The sequence below is a fragment of the Tenrec ecaudatus genome, chromosome 4 (assembly GCF_050624435.1).
Source record: "Tenrec ecaudatus isolate mTenEca1 chromosome 4, mTenEca1.hap1, whole genome shotgun sequence".
Lineage (NCBI taxonomy): Eukaryota > Metazoa > Chordata > Mammalia > Afrosoricida > Tenrecidae > Tenrec > Tenrec ecaudatus.
In genome coordinates this window covers 66,360,525-66,382,734 of record NC_134533.1, presented here as the reverse complement: position 1 = coordinate 66,382,734, position 22,210 = coordinate 66,360,525, and the positions used below count along the sequence as shown (strand labels likewise).

Genomic DNA, 22,210 nt, shown 5'->3' with positions numbered 1-22,210 from the left:
TCAGTGGTACTTGTGAGCCAGAGCGTTAGACACACCAGACACCATCTTCTGAAAGGCAGCCTGCATCTGCGGGGTGAACTCAGGGCCAGCGTGGCGGGATATCACAATTATCAGTATGTTGCCCAGGAGCTGAGGAAGGAAGATAAAAAAAAATTAGCTGGGTAAAATAATGTCTTAGCTTGGAAGTAGAATATATTAGCCATGTCACCAACTGTGCTTATGATTTTATGTGCAAAAAATGCAGTGTGAACACTGAATTGTAGTTCCTACAGCTAGTGCTCATACTCCCATATCAGCATGAATTTATAAACAGACATATTTCTCCCTACTAATCTTTTTCTGGACTTTAGAATATCACCATTATTTTTAAACACGTAAGGTTTCAAAATTCATCTGCTTCATCTTCCTTGACTTGAGAGTAAAAAATTAAAGAAAGTATATGGAAAACAAGCCAAAGAAACAACACTTAACCAGTAGATTTAAAGAAGCGAGTTAATTATTTTTAAAAACCTCAAAATAAAGAGTTGAATATGAAAAATAAATATAGGAAAAATTATGGCCAAAAATAGAGGAAAAGAGGAGGAAACAGGTTTGTGAATGTGATTCTGGAAGGAGAAAGGCCAAAGAGGGCTGGCAGAGGCAGCAGAGGGACAGCAGGACACCACTTTCCCAATTTGAATGGGCCCCTCCCCACTTCATGAAAGAAGCTTGCTCTAGCAGGACAAGGAGGAAACCATTGACTCCTATAGACTCACCCTGAAGTTCTCAGGATCCACGTGCAGCTTGTCACAGTGCAGCTCGCTCAGCTTAGCATAGAAACCCTTGAGGTCGTCCAGGTGCTGCAGGCCATCACCGAGAGAGTGCAGCACCTTCTTGCCATGAGCCTGCACCTTAGCATTGCCCATGATAGCAGAAGGAGAGGACAGGTCCCCAAAGGAGGTAAAGAACCTCTGGGTCCATGGGTAGACAACCAGCAGCCTGGAGGGTGAAAGCAACATAGGGGATGGAGGGAGTTAGCACCTCTCAGAAACCTGGGAAATTGTTCTGTCTCCCCATGGACACCACCAATGAACACTCCTGCAGCCCACTTACAATATAAACACTCACCTGCCCAGGGTCTCAGCACCAGTAGCATCCACGTCTACCTTGCCCCACTCACTGGTAACAAGCTTCTTCTCGGCATCAGTCATGTGCACCATGGTGTCTGTTTGTGTAGTTGCTAGTGAGTGAGTCTGTTTCACAAGCAAGTGTACTCAGCCACTGGACTGCTCTTCCTTTATATCCAGTCCTTCATTTTCCTGTGAGAGCGGATTGGCTGAGTCTTGGGTGTGGTACTAAGGGTGAGGGCTGGATAGGCAGACTTGTCCTTGGCACTCTGGCAAGCTCACACTGTCATCAGCAATTCATTTGAACCGTCACTATCTTTCTGCTTGTCTACTGTTGCCATTGCTTTCAAGCATTTCTCTGAGCTTGTTTGCTTAGTTGTCTTACAAATAATAGTTTTTGGAGATATTCCTTTCAATCTGTGGTATACCATTGAGGAAAGTGGGGTAGAGAGTGGAGAGATCTCATTTACTCTGTTCTATCCTGAGACTATCTCAATGGAGCTACTTCTGTGTTTCCGGTACATGCAAGTAGGTCAAAGGGTAGAAAGAAGGAAATGCCTTTCTCTAAATTAAGTATGTCTCTCTTCCCCGGATTTGGATTAATTCTACCTCTTAGGAAAATGAACTTGCATTTATTCATTTGCTTGTTTCTTTATCTGGACATTTAACCAAATACATGATCATTGAATAATGAATAAATATAATGCATTATACAATAGTCACTATATTCTTTTTCTGGGAGCCAGAGATGAAAACAGTTTTCTCACTATAAGATGAAATACAAAGAGGTACACTCAATTACAACCATCGTGGTGAGCGAACTTTACGGTACAGAAGAACAGCTCAGTTGTCTTGCGGGTGTGTTCTCAGAAAATACTCTGAAGAGACACAGGATTTCCCCCTTTATTTAAGAGGTAGAATAGGAATGTAGAAAGGCATCCCAACTTTTCCTGAAATCATTTATTTTCCTAGTTTCCTTACATTTAGGTTTTTACTCTCATTCCTTGACTCAAATTTATTCCCCACAATCCCACACCAACACTTTAAAAAATTTGTGTATCTGTGTAATTTCTCCTGTTAAAATTTACTATCTATATCAATTTATCAGTATATCTGCCAGCTTTTTGCTTTCTTTAATTACCTTAAGATATTGGTTATTTTCAGAGTAAGAAAAGCCTCTGAAGTGTGGAATTCTGTTTCTTTCAATGAAAGCATGAAGTTAGAGAAGCAACAGGAGCACTATCCCTTAATTAGATAGCATGCCAGGGTCACCACCTGCCTTGTCAGCACACATTCCATCATCTCTCATTTCAGTATCTTCCTTCTTACATCAATTCTCAGAAAGGAAAGGATTGTATTTCTATTATGTCTCATATTTCCTCCTAAAGTATCTCCTGATTCAGGTATATTCTCCTGAATATTTATCTCTTCTTAATACTCACTGGCAACCAATATTGACCCCCTACTTCCCATGCTCTCACCTTTATTATGCTGAGATTCTGATGATAACAGTGTGATTTAGGAGAGTCAGGTAGGAAATGCTCCCCTCTTTGTAGTAGATACAGCTTTTTTAATGTGTAATGTTTCAAATATTGAAATAGTTCTTTACATACAATTTATATTTGTTTAGGCTTTCATAGCTTTACGTTTAAGAGAGTAATGAAAATTTTAAATATTTAAATTCTATATCTCTATTCTTTTTGTATTAAAACTACTGAACTAAATTATAGATATCCAGGAAGCCATAAAATATTTTCTGTCCCCGCCCCACCCCCAATTACAATTTAAGCCAAATAAGACTGTAATTAATGAGAGTCAGCAGAGGTAAACAAGGTTATCAATCTATTGCTACAGTCAGTGCTGAAGAAATTATTTCAGAGATGGAGGAATGGACAGGGAAATTTTGTGATTTTTTGTTCTGGGTTTGATGTCTGAAACCTGATCCCATAGATACCTCATGATCATATGGGCTGGTGTTTTCTTCCATGTGGACTTTGTTGCTTCTGAGCTAGATGGCCACTTGTTTCTTTTCTAGCTTTTAAGACCCCAGATGCTATATCTTTTGATAGCCGGGCACCATCAGCTTTCTTCACCATATTTGCTTATGCACCTGCTTTTTCTTCAGTGATATTATTGTGAAGGTGAGCATCACAGAATCCTTGGCTATTAGAACAAAGTGTTCTTGTGCTGAGGGAGTACTGGAGTAGAGACTCAATGTCCGTCTGCTAAATTAATACTTAAATAAATATATGTACATAAATCTATTTCCCTATCATTGTATTTAAATATATTTGCATATGTAAATGCATGTATTTATACCGATATAAATTTCTTTTGCCTCCTAGTTCTTTCTTCTATTTCCTTTTACTTTCCTCTTGCCCCACTGTAATGTTCAGCCTTCATTTTGGTTTCAGTAATTCCTCTCGGTTACATTGTCCTTGATCAAGCCCCAGTACGCATTAAGCAGGGAAGTAGTAGAAACCTTATTATTCATTCATTTAGGCTGTTTAAGACCACATTATATGCTGGCAATATCAAAAATTAGTACTGCATATTTGAACCATCAAATTCATCACACTTTCTTTGTAAGTTTGGGTACCTATTTTGTAGAATCCTTGTTTTGTAGACAACCAGCAGCCTGAAAGGTGAAAGCAACATAGCGGATGGAGGGAGTTAGCACCTACCCAAAACCTGGAAAATTGTTCTGTGTCCCCATGGACACCACCAATGAACACTCCTAAAACCCACTTACAATCTAAACACTCACCTGCCCAGGGTCTCAGTACCAGTAGCATCCACATCTACCTTGCCCCACTCAGTGGTGACAAGCTTCTTCTCGGCATCAGTCATGTGCACCATGGTGTCTGTGTAGTTGCTAGTGAGTGAGTCTGTTTCACAAGCAAGTGTACTCAGCCACTGGACTGCTCTTCCTTTATATCCACCTCTGGCTCATGCCCTACCTGTTTTGTGAGCAATGGGCTAAGGCCTGGTGTGGTCCTACAGAGTGCTGATGAAAGTCATACTTGACCTTGGCAGTCTCATGGGCTGGCACTGTCACAAGAATTTGAGTTCACATTATGTGTATTGCTAAATTTGTCTCCTAGTCACTGTCTTTGCAAGCATTTCTGCTGAAAATGTCTCCCAGGGAAGTTTTATATATACAACTTCCATTTATTTTATTTTTTTAACTTTGAAAAATAATTTAATCAAATCTGGTAGGACAGTTAGTGATATTCTGTCTCATCTTTAATTATACATTTGAGAATACTGTGGTTCAGAAACCAAAAGACTTGAATACTTTGGGGGCTTCAGTTTAACAGTATTAGAATGCTCCTCATCCTGTTTCCAGAATATGTAAGATAATGAAAAATGTAGAATGAATGAAACATCTGCCATAGTTCTAAACATTATTTTTCCTCTTAATTTAGTTTTTGAGGACTAGATTGTCCTGGCCCCAGCCACAGTATTTTCTATTGCTGCACATGCATATGAAAACTAGACAATAAATAAGGAAGGACTGGAGAAGAGTCCATGCACCCGAGTTGAGATGTTGGCAAAGAAAGTCAAAACTACTGGAAGAAAAATGTCTTGGAGAAAATTCCGTCGGAAGACTCCTTAGACTCCAGTGGACTCTATGTTCTGTGTCTGCTGAGGGTCCCCTCATGTAGATGATCATTTGTTTTGTGTCTGTCTTGCTGAAGGCCTAACATAGGCTTTCTTTAGGTTGCATTTTAGGATCAAAATTATTCAGCATACAATTCTTCTAGGATAGCACTGCCCACAGAAAATCCTACAGTGGTCCTTGCCTTTTGGCTCCCCAGTCCCTTGGCCTCTTAGCCTTTGTCCTGCTAGCCAAGGAGAGAGGACTTCAGATTTGTTTGAATACTCATGTGTAACTTGTGAGCTAGGGGGAAAGAGCCTAGATGAAAATATGTCCTATGGGGACATTTTTAGTAAGCCTTAAAGAAGATAAAAATATATCATCATCTAGATGGCATACATTTTGGGCATGAGGCTGATGAGGTCTGCAATTCATTAATTGTTTTCATACACCCAATAGAGGACAAAAGATATCATCACGAAATCATGCCTGATGCAAGATCAACAGTGAGTGATGAGTGAATTCTTAAGCTTGTGTGTATCAATTTAATATGCATTGATTGGTCTCTCTTCATCTGGGCCAAGAAAACCTAAAACTGAAGGAGATAGTCCAATACTCTGAAATGAGATGAATAAGAAGCTGCTGGGATACAACCATGAATTGGTCTGAACAGAATTACAATGGAAGATTCTAAACAGAAAAAAAGTAAAAGAAAATAGAGAAACATTCAAAATAAAAAATATCAAACCTACTGGTTTGATAGACACTACTAAAATGCCAAAGAATGTACTTCTTAGATACCTAAGGAACAACTTCCAATCAGACCATATTATGGTGCTGTTGGGTGCTATTCCGTCATTTCTGATTCATAGTGACCTACAGAACACACTCTCCCCACCCTGCGCCATCCTCCCAATAGTTGTTATGCTTGAACCCATAGATACAGCCCCTTATTTCAATCCTTCTTATTCCAGATCTTCCTCTTTTATGCGAACCTTGGACTTTACCAAGCATTTTGTCCTTTTCCAGAATTTAGTCTCTGCTGGTATTGTGCCCAAAATACTTGATCTTAAAAACCAAACAATAGATAAGGCCTATAAAGTGAATATTAACACCAGAGAGGAATCCACTCCATATACAGTCACCAAAAAGTGCAGCATTCATGCAAAAATAGAGCTCAGAAGGCAAGAAGAGATAGGAAAAAAAGATAAATAAAAACAAGGAGCCCAGGGAGGAAGTGGGAAGAGTATTATTATATTGAGGAGACTACTAACAATATCACAAAATAAATTATGTATAAATCATTGAATGGAAAAATAATTTGATCTTTAAATTTCACCCAAATTCAAACAAAAAGTTCAAAGATTAAGAATGTTCTTCAATGCTCTAGGATTATAGTTTGACCTTTATTCACTGAAAAACCTTGCATGGAAACATTGATGATCTAATCATTTAAATTATTTTATACAATGAGTAACATGATCATGTTATTTAAAAATTCATGGATTCCTTTGAGAGCATATGTACAATGAAATAAATTCTGAATTAGATATTAGTTCATACTATTTTCTGAGAAGAAATATTGAAAAAATAAAATTGGAGACTGAGTGGTGGTGAAGAGATATGGATAGATTGACTCCTTAAGCAGAATTGGGTTATTGGTTGCTGTTAAGTGCTATCATGTCAATTCAGTCTCATTCTGAACTCATACAAAAGAGGGGAATTGTCCAATAGAATTTTCTCCCATGTAATACCTGGTGGGTTTGAACCTATGACCTTTTGGTTATAGCCACGTGCTTTAATTACTGTTTCACCAGGCTTCCTAGGATTGCTGAAACCCACTGATATTGAGTCAATTCCAACTCACAATACTATATAAGGTTTTTCAAGGGTTTGTAATTTTTAAAGGGTCAAATAGCTTCAACAGTCTAATGCTTACCCTATCATACCACCTGAATTTCTAAGGGTAGTTGATTAAAAAATCCCCAAACCAAACCCACCACCTTTGAGTTGATTCAGACTGATTGTGACCCTGTAACACAGAGTAGAGCTGCTTCTTTGGGTGTCCTCAACTATAAATCTTTATAGAGGTAGAAAGTCTTATCGTTCTCTCTGGGGTGGCTTGTGGAGTGAAACTGGTGCCCTTGAGGTTTGCAGTCAACTGTAACCCACCACCCACCAGAGGTGAGGAAATAAGTTAAGGAGACTTCAAGTCTGGCTTTGGTGAATGGCTATATGACATTCCAATCAACTTAAAACAGAACAATTTAGGTAAAGCCATTTGATACAAAAAAAAATGAATCAGACATCTAGATACTGGAGTATCTATGGAACGTCAATGTCAAACTGTCTAGTAGACAGTTTAATCTGTGGATCTGACAGATCAGAGAGATTCTAATGTAGTGATTGTGCAGGTTATACTTAAAAGCATAGGTATAATAGAGAACATCCATAAAAAGCATAATAAATATAAAATAAAATGGACCAAGAGGAAACTTCGTTGAATATCAAGACTAAATGTGGAATTACAAGGCAATGAAATATGCCCTCATTATGTAATTATGTGAAATATGACAACGTCCCACAAGTGCCCACTGCTTTAGAAATTCAACTGATTTTAGTTAGAGTAAGGCAAACGTTGGTTGTATTAGCAGCCAGATTTATGTCAGAGTAGGCGGCAGAGAAGTCTGTGAATGTTGGTAATAAAAAGCTTTGATAAGGAGGAAAATAATAAAGCTTACTGCCGCTGAGTTGATTCCTACTCATAGTAACCGTATGGGAAGGGGTAGGACCGCCTCTGTGCAACTCTATAGGAGTGGAAAGCCGTGTCCTCCTCCCAGATAAGAAGGAAAAGTGTGACGAAAGGGAAATATATGGAAGGAGAATGGTATAAGAGAGACAACATGGCATAAGAGAAATACCAAGGGTTTTAGGACCCATCTGGGTCTACTCTCTTAAATCCTTCTACCAAAGTTATTATCTGGATAAATCTGTTGTCAGAAAGTCCATTCCTGCTCATCGTGACCATATAGGACAAAGTAGAACTGTTCCACAGCTTCTCCAAGGCTTTAATCTCTATAGAAGCAGATTGCCACAACTTTCTGTCATAGAGCTGATGAGTTCGAACTGTTGATATTTGGTCAAAGTAGAGTGCTTTAGACACTGCTCCATTAGGGTTTCTTGCTAACTGGATACCCTAAACAAATTACTTAACTATTTTGGTTTTCATATGCCCAGAGTAAGTTTAATAATCCCGATTGTATTGCTATCTTGCTGTATGACAAAACATATTGATTTTATTGATGCTATTTTATTTACTAAAAGGGCTATTATACCTAATAAATAATATTCAGGTATTATTATTCAATAAATGTATATGAAGACAAAGTACAATGGATATCATGCACATTATAAGTATTGCAACTTGTACTATTTTAATAGATATTTATGTTTTTATAATATTGTTATCTAGTGTTTTAATCTAACTTCTCTTAGAATTTCACAGTTTCATCACATCTTACATTCATCATTATGATTATCATCCCACATAAAAAATTTTCATTTGCTATACAATTTTTGTTTTCTATATTTATAAATTTCTGTCTACTGTGTAAGTGTGTTCCTCAGCCTTCCCCTGGTTTTCTACAAGATTGATAAATTATATTTCCCAGGATCCCCTGCCCTTTGATTTTTAGATAGTTTCTACCAAGAAAAGAATTGACCGAAGAATGATAATGAGTAAGTTATCTCTGTCAGATGCCCTTCTATGTTTGGCAGGATCTCCTACAGCAGCTGTCTCTTTTATGACTGACATCAAGACGTGCCCATTACACAGCTGTTTTCAGGGAGTCTCAAACACCTTGCTCACTCCAGAAGACTTCCAGTGCTGACCCTACTATCAACGTCCCTTTCTTCTGTTCTTCTGGGCCTGGGGCTAGAGAGGCTGCGTGCTGTTGCGAACCACCTGAGTTGAAGCACTAGCTCCTATTTGACTTCTGAGCCCTTCAACACCTGTGCCACCAATTGCTTGAATGCGAACATGAATTATTTATTCACATTTTATATTTTCCTAGATAAACCGTAACAGATGCATTGAATAAGATAATTACTCTTTGAATTCATAATGTGACAGACGATATTCATGCTACATAACTTTTGATTGGTGGGAAGAATAGGGAAGAAGATTGAAGCGGACTCAGCAACTGCTTAAAATGAAAAGAAGAAATTCATCATAAATATATGATCATAATACTAGGTTATTACTGTATTGAAATCAATGTTTTCCCACCAAAATTCTTTGTGAATGAAATTTCAGGGAAAACAAGTCTGCTTTTGTAATACTTAATTATTTCCTCAGTTTACCCAGTATATATTGTGTACAAACTTCCTGGGAAGCACTGTGCTGTGTGCAAAGGAATGAGGTTCATAAACAATGTTTCTGCCATCAAATGGGTTAATATTTATTTTCAGAAATACAAGTGAGAAAACTAAATATCCAGAAAAAATGTACATAAATATCGATATTTGTAGAAAGGGCTTTTAACCCATTTATAATACTGAGAGAAATTCTAATTGAGATATTTGTTCTCTTAGTGCTTGGAGACTAGTGAAAGATACTAGTATAAATAATAACTCACAAAAGAGGAGAATGTCAGAGGATATTAAATTATAGGAAGAAAATATATAGAGTGATATGATAGCAAGAGACTATAGAAAATCAGTAGCAGGATAAAGACCTTACAGTGGACTTTAGTGATAAGATCAATAAGGAGCAAGAACGTTAGACAAAGAATGCTGGAAAGGGAATGACAAAGTGCAAAAGTCTGGTGCTTGGGAAAATATAACAAATGGGACAACATATTTTTGTTTAATTTTAGTGAAAGAAACTATAAGGCCAGGAGAAAGTCTGTTAAGGAAAGGGTGCTGTTGTTAGACACTTTTTCCTAAACTGGTCTGAGATTATGGGGCTCTGAGGTTGGGCACCAGGCTGGCCCATTAAGACAAAGGCCAAGGGAACACATGGCTGAGAGGCTGAGAACTGGAAAAACACTTGGCTGCTGCCTGAGGAGAGATATTGTTATAGATCAATGGGTATATCCTATTGCATGGTTGAGAGACTGAGAACCAGAGGGACTTGGCTGCTGACTGAGGAGAGGGGTTGCTGTGGACCAATGACTATCCTTACTGTTTGCTGATCCTGAATTTCGATAACCTATAACTTCCCTAATAACCTCATCATTGAGTATTATCTGTGAGTTATCTATGGCCATTACAATAAATCGTTGAATCCACTATAGACATAGAGTGGCATGGGAGCCAAGAAAGGAGGTAGAGAAAGATGGACAGTGGAGGCATGCCTGAATCCTACCTTGTGGCAAGAGGGAACACAGAAGAGCTTAGATATGCCCATCTCCATGTTGTTTGCCAGACTCTCCTTCATATATTAACTCCTATTTATTTATCCTACCCACCTAGTCTGTGCCAATTATTTTCCACTTAATTCTAATCTCAAGATGTTGACCTTTTGTTTACATAGCAAGGGTTGACCTGGAACATTTTCTCCATCTATAGCCACCCTTCTCAGCCAGCAACTTGCAATGTTTTATCCACCAGGGAATTTTGTAACTAATTCATACACTTGGACATTCCTGATAGCATCCAATCATTTTAACTTCCTTATGCACATCTCATCACTTAAACTCTAAAGGTCTTTAAGAAAGTTTATGGCCAAGTCTCAGTGTTTAACCTTTAAAATAGATTATCCCCCACTCTGATGCCCAACCCTCTCCAAACTCAATCTAGTCTCAAGAAGGCTATGAAAAGCCAGGTGCTCTTAGACAATGAATTGCATTAAACGACATTTAATTACAAGCCCTACCTGGACCTGGACCTCTTCCATGACAGGTGTTTGTTTGTTTCGCCCCCCAAGGAGTCCCATCCTTGCTAGTTTGCCCCATTTTGCCTCTCCTGCTTTCCCTGATGTCTATTTCCCCTCCTCTAAAATCTCCTGGTTTTAAGGAAGCGTCATCCACAGAGCCCTTCCTTTCCCACCAAACGCTCCCAGAGTTGTTGCTTGCCTTTGATGAATTCCAAGTCTATGCTTCTTTATTGCCTCCGACTTTCATTTTCTTGTCTAAATACCCACCTTTGGCAATAATTAAATGGAGAGAAAGCACACAGCCCCAAAACAATCTCTATGAACTCATTTACTAAAAGATATATGAAAAAGAAACAAGAGTCCATTTAATCTCATTTCTCAACACAATACTTTATTTATGAGGTTATCATTTGAAATACAAGGCTTCTCCTTATTCTGAGGATCAGTGATACTTGGAGACCAGGGCATTGGCCACACCAGTCATCATCTTCTGCCAGGCAGCCTGTACCTGGGGGGTGAGTTCCTTGCCAAAGAGTTGTGCCAAAACAATCACTAGCACATTCCCCAGGAGCTGTGGAGGTGGAAAGGGATGTAGATACAGTTATATGGATTTGTATGGTTAGCAGAGAGCTCTAGCTTGGCTTACAAGTATCGGGTTGCCCAAATGCCAAGCAAAGTCAAAGTCTGTGTCAGTTTCCTCAAGACTACAGCCTTTCTCAGCTATGAATCAGATCTAGTTTATTCTTTTTCTACACTGCTCCTGCCCAATATTTCACTGTTCGAGCTTGCTCGCCCAACTACTATGGGCGGCAAATGGTTCAAATGGTTCCTCCCTCAGAGATACTTCGTCCTGGACCTAGACTTTAAAGCAAACCAGTTGGAAAGGAGGAATAAGAAGGGTTTTAATAAATGTTCAACTAATATAGGACAAAGCTTTATAATATGTACAAGGCCACCTACATTTATTTGCTAGAGTTTACCAATATCTGCCTGCTTGTATCTTTGCATATTCTTTTTATTGAGCAAAGTATGAGTGGCACGAGAACAAATGAAGGAAGAAAGCAAGGCACAGTTCTTTCATCTACAGACGCTCAATTCCCAAAGGCATTCCCTCATCTCTGTGTAAGTCTCCTTTAAAAAGTCAACAGGGTTTATTCAGTTTATTCTAGTCATTCTAGATTTCTGAAAGTTCTCCTAGGACCTTGTTGCCATACCATTTCGTTTAAATTTAGTCCACTGGGGTTGCTTTATTAGAAGCTCAAGATCTACAACTATTTCATTGATGGTTAGATAACTACTCAGCTGCCTAAGTTGCTCGAGGCTAAACATAAGGACGACCAAACATATTCTGAACTCACCCTGAAGTTCTCAGGATCCACATGCAGCTTGTCACAGTGCAGTTCACTCAGATGGGCAAAGGTGCCCTTGAGGTCTTCCAGATTCTTAACAGCATCCCCCAAAGAGGTCAGCACCTTCTTGCCATGGGCCTTGACTTTGGGGTTGCCCATGATGGCTGAAGGAGAGGACAGGTTGCCAAAGCCCTCAAAAAATCTCTGGGTCCAGGGATAGACAACCAGGAGCCTATAGGATGGGAACATACATGTGGAAAATCAGAGCTTGTCACAAAACCTGGTCACTGGGCTATATTTGTACCAAGCTCAGCTTCTTTAATTCCACCCCCTCTTCCTTGCCTTTTGGAATCTACCTACCTGCCAAGTGCCTCGCCTCCAGCCTGTTCCACATTCACCTTAGACCACAGGCCAGTGATAGCCGCCTTCTCTTCAGCCGTGAAATGCACCATGGTGTCTGGTCTTGGAGCTTGTGGTAGCCACAGATGTGTCGGAGGGACAGCTGTACTACTGCTTGAACGTGCTGCCTTTTTATTCTTTTTTTCCAGACCACTGGCCCTTTGTTCCTCCTATTGCTAGGAGGCTATTGGTCAAGGCTGAGCTGCCCACCACAAGGGTGGAGTTAAAGCAAGGAAGGGTTAAGACACACACATTTGCATTTGTGATATCGTCTGGGGGGCCCCAGGAGGACTCTGGGCTCTTGTTTTTCTTCTTTCTCCTCCCCCTTCCCCTTCCGCTTCCCCTTCCCTTTCCACTTCTCCTCCCCCCTCCTCTTCATCATCCTCCACCTCCTCCTTCTTCATTTGTTTTGAAATGAATTATACAAATTTGTTTCTTCTTTTTTTTTTGGAGCTACTCTCCTTCTCCTGTCATACAAAACTCTAGGACTTTTCCATTTTCACTATGTTCTTTCCACTATCCCATCCCCTGAGATATTTGTAGTTTAAAGCTGAAACATGACAAAGAATCTGGGAAGTTCAGAGACCTGGAGCCACTCAAAGGCATTGGCACAGACATTCTGATGGGATGAAGTATAAGCCTCATTCAGTTAAAGGTGAAATTCAAGGGAAGACTACCGTGGCGATCTTTGAAACGAATGCAATCTGTAGCTCAGAAAAAGCCGATGTTTTCTTTTGCTCACAAACCCTAGCTCTTCCTGTAAAACAGGGATTTGAGAGCAGGGATACAGCAGTGTTAAGAAATCTAATTTGGAACAGACACCTTAGATCTGTGTCTATATACCTGGATCTGTGTGAAACAAAGAAAGCCTATTAGACAAAGAGCCTGCATGAAAGTGTTTGCCTTCGTGTCAGTGAGTGTCTGACCATGCTAGAGAACGCACGTTTCCTGCTGCAAAGTGTACGTGCTGGCTGGAAGCCCTATGTTTTGATGAACTCATCAGCATGAGCTCATCAACAAGTCCAAATGACTTGTAGCTACTTAAATAGGAGGTGGGAGACAAAACTGTCACAAAATCAGAATTGACAGCAGGATAATTCGTCACAGTGACAAATGAGACCATAGAAGCGGGAAAGGGACCACGGTTGGGATCAGAACACTATTACAGACTTGAAAAGTTGGCAAGATGAGGTCAGGCCCTCTGACCACAGTGGCTCACTTATGACTCACGATCACATAACCTTTTCCCACCTTTAACCATTGAATCCATTCTGACTCACAGTGATCCTATAACACAGCGCCAAACTTCCCTGTAAGTTTCCAAGATTGTAACTCTGTGCCTCGTGGTCTCAGCCAGATAAGCTCCAGAGGACCAGGACTGCTCCTTCAAGGGCTGGCCAGGAGAGTCACAGCAAACACACTTTGCCCGAAGGCAGAGTTTTTTCTATGGCTGGTCCAAGGTCAGAAAGAACTCAACTTCTGGGTACTCAGTGTGGAGTTAGGGCTTCCACTGTAAACAGTAGTCTTCTGAGACACCTAGTGCTCATTTTAAAACTCTAAGCTAGGTAGCATCTCCTCTGTGCCTGCTACGTTCTTGTTAAACCAACTCTAAGGAGGTGTGGGCTCTATTGGTTGACAACTAGTCTGCAGATTGTTAGGGCGGACACATTAATACTCTAGACACTTTCTAATTCAGTGCAATTGTTTACAAATCAGTATTTCTAATGTCTCAGGGAGAAGTAATACATGGATTCTTTTTGTTTTGTTTTCTCTGAAAGTGGTAGGTAAACCAGACCTGGATGTTTGAGATATCTAGGCTTGGGGAAATGGCTTTGTTATTTGCTCTTGTGACTAGATAAACTGATGATATTTAAATGTAGATTAAGAAGTCTTTGTGCAGCTGATTAGAAGGTATCTCTATCTTCATGCTTTGTATACTTTAACCTATCAATTTGTCTAAACTTATATTAGTAGAATCCTTTTAGTCTTCATAATCTCATGTGGAGTCGATGTCTGCCATTGGTGAGGAAGGCTAAAAAAGAAGGTATTGTCAAGATTTCAATAGTTATTTTCTTGTCCTAACTATGATTATTTGTGGGCTTCCAACCTATATCTGAGTGGGAGAGTTTCTTAGTGGTATAAACCAAACTTCAAACTCATTGTCGATAAGTCAATGCTGACTCACACGGACCTGCTGTGGGTCTCTGAGACTGCAACTTGACTGAAATAGAAAGTTCACTCTGTCCATCTCAGGGGTTATGGGGGATTTGAGCTGATGGCAATGCACATCACAGCCCAATTCATAACCACTACACCAACTAGGCTCCTTCTTATTGGTATAGGTATAGTATTGATATACAGGGTTTTCAAAAGTAGATGTTTTACAATGGTTATCCATAGGTCTTTGCTCATATTAAGATAGTTCTACTGGACTCAGTGAATGGAATATGGGTAGAAAGATAACTCAGAGGCTGGAGTCAAAGCTTCTGAAGGCAAATGAGAGATAAGCTTAATGTGCTTATCCTTAGACAAAGGGACTCTTGTGGCCCCTTTGTCTGTGAATTATCTCCCTGCCTTTCCAGAAACCCCCACAGTGATCCAATAATCACACGTAGCTATTGCTTTCTCTTATACTTTTAAGACAATCACTTTCCAAAGCTTATTGATTTCACTTTGACCATAGGTGTTCCATTTGTTCCATGTAACTGTGTCTGACAACCAACTAGTAGCGAGTTGGAAAAGACTCAATGGTAGTGTATTTGGTTTTGGTTTGGTTTGACATTGTGTCAACCCAAGCCTATAAACGTGTTTTTCCCCCTCAAAAGGCACATATTGTGTTATCATATATTGATTCCACAAGACTGTATGAAGGTTGAATCATTGTGGGAGCAGAATGCCTCATATTTCTCCCATTCAGTGTCTGGTGGGTTCTAATGGCTGATTCTGTGGTTAGCAACCCCAAGTGCAAACTTCCATTTCAACCTTAGGAAAGTCAGAATAACAAATGAGAAACAAGAACAGGAAAAGAAACGGATAAATTAAAAGTTATGCATTAATGTCATCTGTTGACTGAATGGTTAGAGTTTGGGTACCATGTGAGACCCTTCTTTAGTAGACTTAATGGAAGGCGTAATATAGGCTTAGAGAGACCAGCCTTGTTGATATCCTACAATGACCACTGGGTCCTCATTCCTATTGTGAGGACGTGCAGAATTAGAATGCAATCCACATGATCACTTCTGATCATTGTATGACACAATGATATCCCTAATAGTTAAATTGGTCGATATGAGACATTTTAAATTGGAAAGTGTAAACGTCTCAAGCCCTTCAAAGAGAGGTTTACAGGATGCCTTGAGCACCCCAGAAATAACTCCTTCAAGAGTTATTCAATTAATACTACTCCCACCGAGGGGACTGCTAGAATCCCCATGTCAGTGCATTGACCCCTTCCCTTGCATCCATACAAGGTAGGGGCTCCAGTCATCTCCAAGTCTCCCTTATGATCCTCCACCATCAATTAAATTCCATGTCTTTCTCACTCTATCTTTACCCATCCTTCATCGCCCCCAGCCCCCAGTTTTCACTACTCATGTGTTTGTCTGAACAATATTCCGTGGCTAGTCTCACAACTTCAAGTCTATTTTGTGTACATAGAGTATTTTACCCCAAATCCTATTCCTTGAATTACTTAACATTTTAAGAATATTGGTTACCATTGCCAAGAGAGGAGCCATGGTAAAAAATGTGGGTTAAGATTCCACTTAAGTGCAAGCACAATAACTCAGCCCCACCCCCACCCCCAACTGCTCTGCAGCATAGAGATGAGAGCAGCTGCTTACTTAAAGATTACAGTCTTGATAACACAAAGAACAGGTTTTCTTATGCTTTGTAGGGTGTCCATGAATCAAGTTTGACTTTATCTTTTTGATTCCCAATAGTACAGTAATAGCTTCCATTTTTATATTCAACTTCCTGCATTATCTGGTCTTTCCTGGTACTCTATCTTACTTCTTTTTTTTTTTTTTAATTTTCTCCTCTACTTCTAGTCCTGGTGGCAACTTGGTATTATGATTGGTTGCTGACTAAGAGGTGGACAGTTTGAACATACTCAGTGAATCCATGTGAGAAAGACCTGGTGATTTGCTCTCCTAAAAGATTATAGTCTAGAAAACCCTCTGGGAAAGTTCTACTCTGCCACTAGGTTGCTATGAATTGAAATCCATTGGATTGGTACTTAACATTAACTGTTAGTTCCACGGAAGAGTTTTGGTGGTATGGTAGGTTGCGCGCTGAGCAGCTAACTGTAAGGTCAGTGATTCCAAGCCACCAGCTGATCTGTGGGAGAAAGATGAGGCTACTTCAGTTAACATGTAAAGTCTCCCATTTGTAGGCCACTGGACATCCCCTTATGGAAGGGTCTCGGGGAGGAGATGAGTCAGTCAGGGTACAGTGTAGCAATGATGAAACATACAACTTTCCTCTGGTTCCAAAGTGCTTCCTCCTCCCCCACTATCATGATCCCAACTTGACCTTGAAAATCTGGCTATATCAGAGGATATACACTGGTACAGATGGGAGCTGGAAGCACAGGGAATCCAGGATGGATGATCTCTTTAGGACCAGTAGTGTGAGTGGCGGTGCTGCGAAGGTAGGTTGGAAAGGGGGAACCGATTACAAGGGTCTACATGTGACCTCCTCCCTAGGGGAAAGACAACAGAAAAGTGGGTGAAGGGAGACGTTGGACAGGGCAAGATATGACAAAATAATAATTTATAAATTATCAAGGACTCATGAGGGAGGGGAGAGTGGGGAGGGAGGGGAAATGAGGGGCTTAGGTGGAGAGCAAATGTTTTGAGAATGATGAGGGCAATGAATATACAAATGTGCTTTACACAATTGATTTATGTATGGATTGTGATAAGAGGTGTATGAGCTCTAATAAAATGATTTTAAAAAATCTAAAGTCTCTGAAACCCAAAGGGCCATTCTACTCTGTTCTAAAGGGGCACAATGAGTTGAAATAGCCTCGATGGCAGTGAGTTTGGTTTAGGGTTTGGGTTACTTCCAGAGAACTAGTACCATGCTGATCACCAAGCGATAGCTTGCTAGTTTTAGCCCCTGAGCCTTTATTAACACCATCACCAAATGTTCATACTTTTGTTTTGCCTCTGACTTTATTTTAGTACATGTTGTGTTCCAACAATTGATAATGCACGATAATGCCATATCTTTGGTTCCCCATAGAAAGGGTAGAATCTCTCAGAGAAGAGTTTGCTGTTGTTTCCTGGGGTTCTTTCTTAGAAAGCTCCCAGCCATTTGAAAACTCTATCTTTTAAATCCAACTCAATCTACATTCTAGCTACTTAAAAATAAACACTGGCAGCTACTCCAATTATGTCCTTTATGTTTTGGGGTTTTTAGAACCCAAGGCAGTGCTTACGATCTTCCCACCCACTGCTTTGGAGTAAGTGTGCCACAATTCATCACAAGTTCTTGCCCTTTCTGATATGCTCGTTGGTGCTTCAGAACCATCTCATAATTTCAACCATCTATTGAGGAGTCAGCGCATTCTGTGCCACAGAATTCTTGCTTCGTCCTATGACATTTCCACCCCTCGGTCAATAAAGGTTTCATCCTTTAACCCCAAAGTAAAACACGAAGAAAATCAAACACCACTCATGATTACGGAATAAAATGTGCTTTATTAAACAGAAGTTATGCGTTCAAGACTGAGTCTCAGCCCCCACGTTAAGGAGAAGGGAGTAGTAGACACCGGGTCTCTCGCACACTGGGCAGCGGGATCAGTGGTACTTGTGAGACAGAGCAGTGGCAACACCCATCACCAGTTTCTGCCAAGCAGCCTGCATTTCAGGAGTGAATTCCTTGCCAAAATGAGTAGCCAGAATAATGACCAGCACATTGCCCAGGAGCTGTCAGATAAAAGGTAGAGTGACACAAATTATAAGTAGACATTTCTTAAACAAAACAAAAGACTGAACACCCATACCCATGTCCCACATCTTGTATCAAATGTTTCTAAGAAGCTCAGGTAAAATGTTAGTTAGATTCAATTCTCCATGGTTGCTTTACTCAACATTATGCTTACACATATCCCTACCCTCGATCTCCATTTCACCATTTTATTTGTCTTGCTCACTCATTTACAAATTGTCTTACTCACACAGTTGCAGGATTTCAGTGGCTTTAGTGTTTTCAGAAGCAGTTTTGTGAAAATCTCCAATCAATGTGGACAACTCTCATGTGCATATAATTCTGACAGCATGTTTAGTTTATTTTTAAGGATTAGTTGTATTTTTCTTTGAGAAAAATATCTTTATCTCCCAACCCTCCCTCCCAAACTTTATCTATACTTTAATCCTCAAGACTCGTGCGAAATAAGTTTTAAATCTTTCTTTGAAATAGGTCTTAATCTACCCAAAGCTCAACTTTGCTTCTCCTATTTAATATTTTTCAACAACTTAAGACTGTTAATAGCCCTCACTGACTTGATTCCTGAGACCAGGAGGTCATGCTTATGGCAATTAGAAGCTTGTCCCCCTAATACCAAACTCTACTCATGATTTCAGAGTTATCTGTTGACGTTTCTATTCAAAGACTTGGTTCTATTATTGCTCCAAATCAAAAAGCTCTTAAGCGCATATAATGTAATCTGAACTCACCCGGAAATTCTCAGGATCCACGTGCAGCTTGTCACAATGCAGCTCACTCAGCTTAGCAAAAGTAGACTTGAGGTTGTCCATGTTCTTAACAGCATCTCCAAAGGAGGTCAGTACTTTCTTGCCATGAGCCTTGACCTTGGGGTTGCCCATGATGGCAGACGCAGAAGACAGGTTGCCAAAGGTATCAAAAAACCTCTGGGTCCAGGGATAGACAACCAGGAGCCTATGAAATAGGGGCACAGCAGATGAAAACCCGAGCCTCTCAGAAATCTTAAGGCAATTTCTGGGCAACTTTCCTCATTTGTATTCACCCTTTTCTCCCCTTCACCAAGACTGAAGCTTACCTTCCCAGGGCCTCGCCTCCGGCCTCGTCCACATTCACTTTGCCCCACAGGCTTGTCACAGCAGCCTTCTCCTCGGCAGTAAAATTCACCATGCTGTAGGATTTTGGAGTTTGCTGGTGATCACAGATGAACCAGAAAACAGGTCTGTCCTGCCGCTGGAAGATGGGGCCTTTTATTCTTCACGCTGGATCTTCTGGTCCCCACCTCTCCTGATACTTTGAGGTCATTGGTCCATTGGTCAAGGCGGTACTGCGTCTCTTAGTGGTGGAGCCAGGTCAGCAGAGGGTCAGCAGTGCAGGCTAACCACTGGCTTTGTGATAATGCATCTTGAATTCTGACACGCCCTTTCTTTGTCTTTTCCTTCCCCATGCTCAACAAACTCTTCTGTCCCAACATCACCTTCCAGGATAATACCTTCTCTTCCATTCTGTTTCTCTAGGAGAGAAGCTAAGACCGTGATAGGGAGAGGGTTCCATTTAAAGTAGGTTGGGTGTTTGGATATAAAGGTTAGTGACTGTGGCGAGACAATGTCATGGGGGAAAAATAAAAAGACAGCTGATGACAGACTCTCAGCCAGCTCCAGCTCTTTTATTCAGTTGAATGCAGCCAAGTCATCTGAGCTTAGCCTTCCCGGAAAAACAAGATCCATATATCGTTAATGTGGGAGATAACCAAGCTAGCAAGGAAAACACAATGGACTTGAGGCCTTGAGTCCCCAAAAGAATACCATGAGATGATTCCCTAGAGTACATAAGCAAGCAAGGATACGACCGGTGATTCTGGAGAAGACCCTGCCCATCTCTCTGTGACTTCAGAGGGAACTGTTTCCTTGCCTTTAGGTGCATCTTGTACTTCTCACCTGTCAGACAACTTCTCAGTAGTTGTTTTAATCAAACTGAATTTTTAAAAACTAGCATTTGAAACCATTGATGTTGCCAGTGGTGGAACTGAGGAGAAGACAGGTAGATAAGATACTCAGAAATTGGGCTGTGTGAAATCTTTGCTCTGTAGAAGAGCCCCATCGGGTTTCCATGGCCCTCACCTTTATAGGCGCAAACTGCCACGTCTTTCTAGAGTGCGGTGACTGGTGGAGTCCAGCCAGTGCTTCTGCAGTTATCACTCAAGTGCTTAACCATTCTGTCAACAGTATTGTCCTGGTTTGGGGCCTGATGTTAGAACTTCGTAAGGTCCCTTGGCAAGGAAGAAAGACCTGGTGACCTACTTACACAAAGATGCGAGCAAACAGCAACAACAGCAAAGCCCCGTGAAATCGTACTATTCTGTGTCACGTTGAGTCCTCGTGAGCAGAACTCATATGGTGACAATGGGAAAACGAGTCTGCATCTTATAGCCTTTTCACCTGTAATCTATTGTTTATAAACTGGGTCTTATTTTGGTGGTGGGAAAGAGCGGAGAAGGAAAACACTCTTATGAATAAATCTCAGCCTTTCAGTATGCTGGAAGTTTAGACTTCCCCAAGTAATTTTTTTCGCTTTTGTTTACCTCTTTGAATCAGATCGAAAGGCGGGGGATCCTAAAGTTCAGCAAATGCCCTTCTATCTAGCTGGGATAAGGCTCTATTAAAACATTTTCTTCTGGTAATGGACCTTCTTTATGGAGGGTGTGCTGGACTTCTTTCAAAATTATTTCTTCTCATCTCCCCTATCCCACCTCTGAAGAGACCCTTCTTTGCTTTCTCCCCATGAGATGTGGAGGGTAAATCTGAGAAAATTGCTCCTAAAAATTCTGGTAGAAAGGTGAACATGGAAGAGATTCTAGGGAAGGTATGCAGAAAACTGAAGCCCCCAGGAGAGTCTCCCTCTCATATCAGTTCATACCTAGTCTTCCACACTTTGTTAACTTTATGAATTGGATGTCTTTTGGGCAAACAAAAGGCTTGACTCCAGTGAAACAAATCTTAGTTCTATTCCCGTGGGTGCACCCATCTCTAGATTTGGTGTTGTCAGTTCACTCTATAACCTCAATCCCCTGATGGCTCCAGGAAAATTCGTTGATCTCCAGTTGATTAAGTTTGCTTCTTGTTTTAAGGATGACAGTGACAAAGTGACAACCTACAAGCTCTTTACATATCTGAAACCAGAATTGACATATATTCCATTATTTCCATTTGCATGAAAAATATTCCTTGTCCATATAATTTAATCTTTATCTAGCAATAGTTATTCACATTTTCAGAAAAAGAAATAATCTTCCCTCTATTTCCCTCTCTATTGCTCTCTTTTCCTCTATCTGACATGGAAGTTTCTCTTCCCACAGTTGCATGCATTCTGATGCCTCAATTCCTTCCCATATTTTCCCATTTAATAGAACATTTACCTCTCAAGTCTCGTGCTTCAAAATATGTGTACATATTTCAGGTTTATCCAGACATCTCTCTCCTCCAAACCTACCCCGGATATTTCTCATTTTTTCTTATTGAATGGCACACAATTTTGCCATGTGAAACTGTTTCTATTGCCTTTTATCCAGTGATTCTTTTTCCCAGATTTTAACCACGTGCATCTTTCTGTGCATTTGTTCTAACAATTGCCCAGCATAGGTACTCTTAACCTATGTGCATGAGTGTGTATGAGATAGACTCATTTGACAGACTTTCAAATTTCAGATAACGCTTTTTTGGTTTTATTTCAGTGTAATGTATAAAATACATTCAAGGGATTGCACCAATTTTACTTAAGTGAAATTATAAAAATATTCAAATATAAAATTTACAATATGCTTGCATATTCTTTTTTTCCCTTTTTTTTAAATTTTAACAATTTATTAGGGGCTCATACAATTCTTATCACAGTTCATACATATACATACATCAATTGTATAAAGCACATC

General features: G+C 40.2%; 3 protein-coding genes across 3 annotated transcripts; all 3 read right to left on the bottom strand.

The window, feature by feature from the left end:
- LOC142446811 (hemoglobin subunit beta-like) lies at window positions 1-1,199 on the bottom strand. Its single transcript, XM_075548551.1, has 3 exons — window positions 1,108-1,199; window positions 756-978; window positions 1-129 (listed from the first exon to the last, which is right to left on the bottom strand). The coding sequence occupies exons 1-3, from the start codon at window positions 1,197-1,199 to the stop codon at window positions 1-3; spliced, it is 444 nt and encodes a 147-aa protein (XP_075404666.1).
- A 9,828-nt stretch (window positions 1,200-11,027) lies between these two features.
- Window positions 11,028-12,386, bottom strand: LOC142446810 (hemoglobin subunit gamma). Its single transcript, XM_075548549.1, has 3 exons — window positions 12,295-12,386; window positions 11,944-12,166; window positions 11,028-11,156 (listed from the first exon to the last, which is right to left on the bottom strand). Exons 1-3 carry the CDS (start codon window positions 12,384-12,386, stop codon window positions 11,028-11,030), a joined length of 444 nt encoding a protein of 147 aa, XP_075404664.1.
- Window positions 12,387-18,137: 5,751 nt separating this feature from the next.
- Window positions 18,138-19,452, bottom strand: HBE1 (hemoglobin subunit epsilon 1). Its single transcript, XM_075548548.1, has 3 exons — window positions 19,361-19,452; window positions 19,017-19,239; window positions 18,138-18,266 (listed from the first exon to the last, which is right to left on the bottom strand). Exons 1-3 carry the CDS (start codon window positions 19,450-19,452, stop codon window positions 18,138-18,140), a joined length of 444 nt encoding a protein of 147 aa, XP_075404663.1.
- Between the last annotated feature and the right edge of the window lie 2,758 nt (window positions 19,453-22,210).

Excerpts from the sequence above, each read along its gene's own strand:
- LOC142446811 (XM_075548551.1), bottom strand. The coding sequence starts at position 1,199 with ATGGTGCACATGACTGATGCCGAGAAGAAGCTTGTTACCAGTGAGTGG. Across the intron at positions 979-1,107 it reads GGTGCTGAGACCCTGGGCAG|GCTGCTGGTTGTCTACCCAT; the intron begins GTGAGTGTTTAT and ends TTCACCCTCCAG. Across the intron at positions 130-755 it reads TGGATCCTGAGAACTTCAGG|CTCCTGGGCAACATACTGAT; the intron begins GTGAGTCTATAG and ends TTCCTTCCTCAG.
- LOC142446810 (XM_075548549.1), bottom strand. The coding sequence starts at position 12,386 with ATGGTGCATTTCACGGCTGAAGAGAAGGCGGCTATCACTGGCCTGTGG. Across the intron at positions 12,167-12,294 it reads GGAGGCGAGGCACTTGGCAG|GCTCCTGGTTGTCTATCCCT; the intron begins GTAGGTAGATTC and ends CCCATCCTATAG. Across the intron at positions 11,157-11,943 it reads TGGATCCTGAGAACTTCAGG|CTCCTGGGGAATGTGCTAGT; the intron begins GTGAGTTCAGAA and ends CCACCTCCACAG.
- HBE1 (XM_075548548.1), bottom strand. The coding sequence starts at position 19,452 with ATGGTGAATTTTACTGCCGAGGAGAAGGCTGCTGTGACAAGCCTGTGG. Across the intron at positions 19,240-19,360 it reads GGAGGCGAGGCCCTGGGAAG|GCTCCTGGTTGTCTATCCCT; the intron begins GTAAGCTTCAGT and ends CCTATTTCATAG. Across the intron at positions 18,267-19,016 it reads TGGATCCTGAGAATTTCCGG|CTCCTGGGCAATGTGCTGGT; the intron begins GTGAGTTCAGAT and ends TTTATCTGACAG.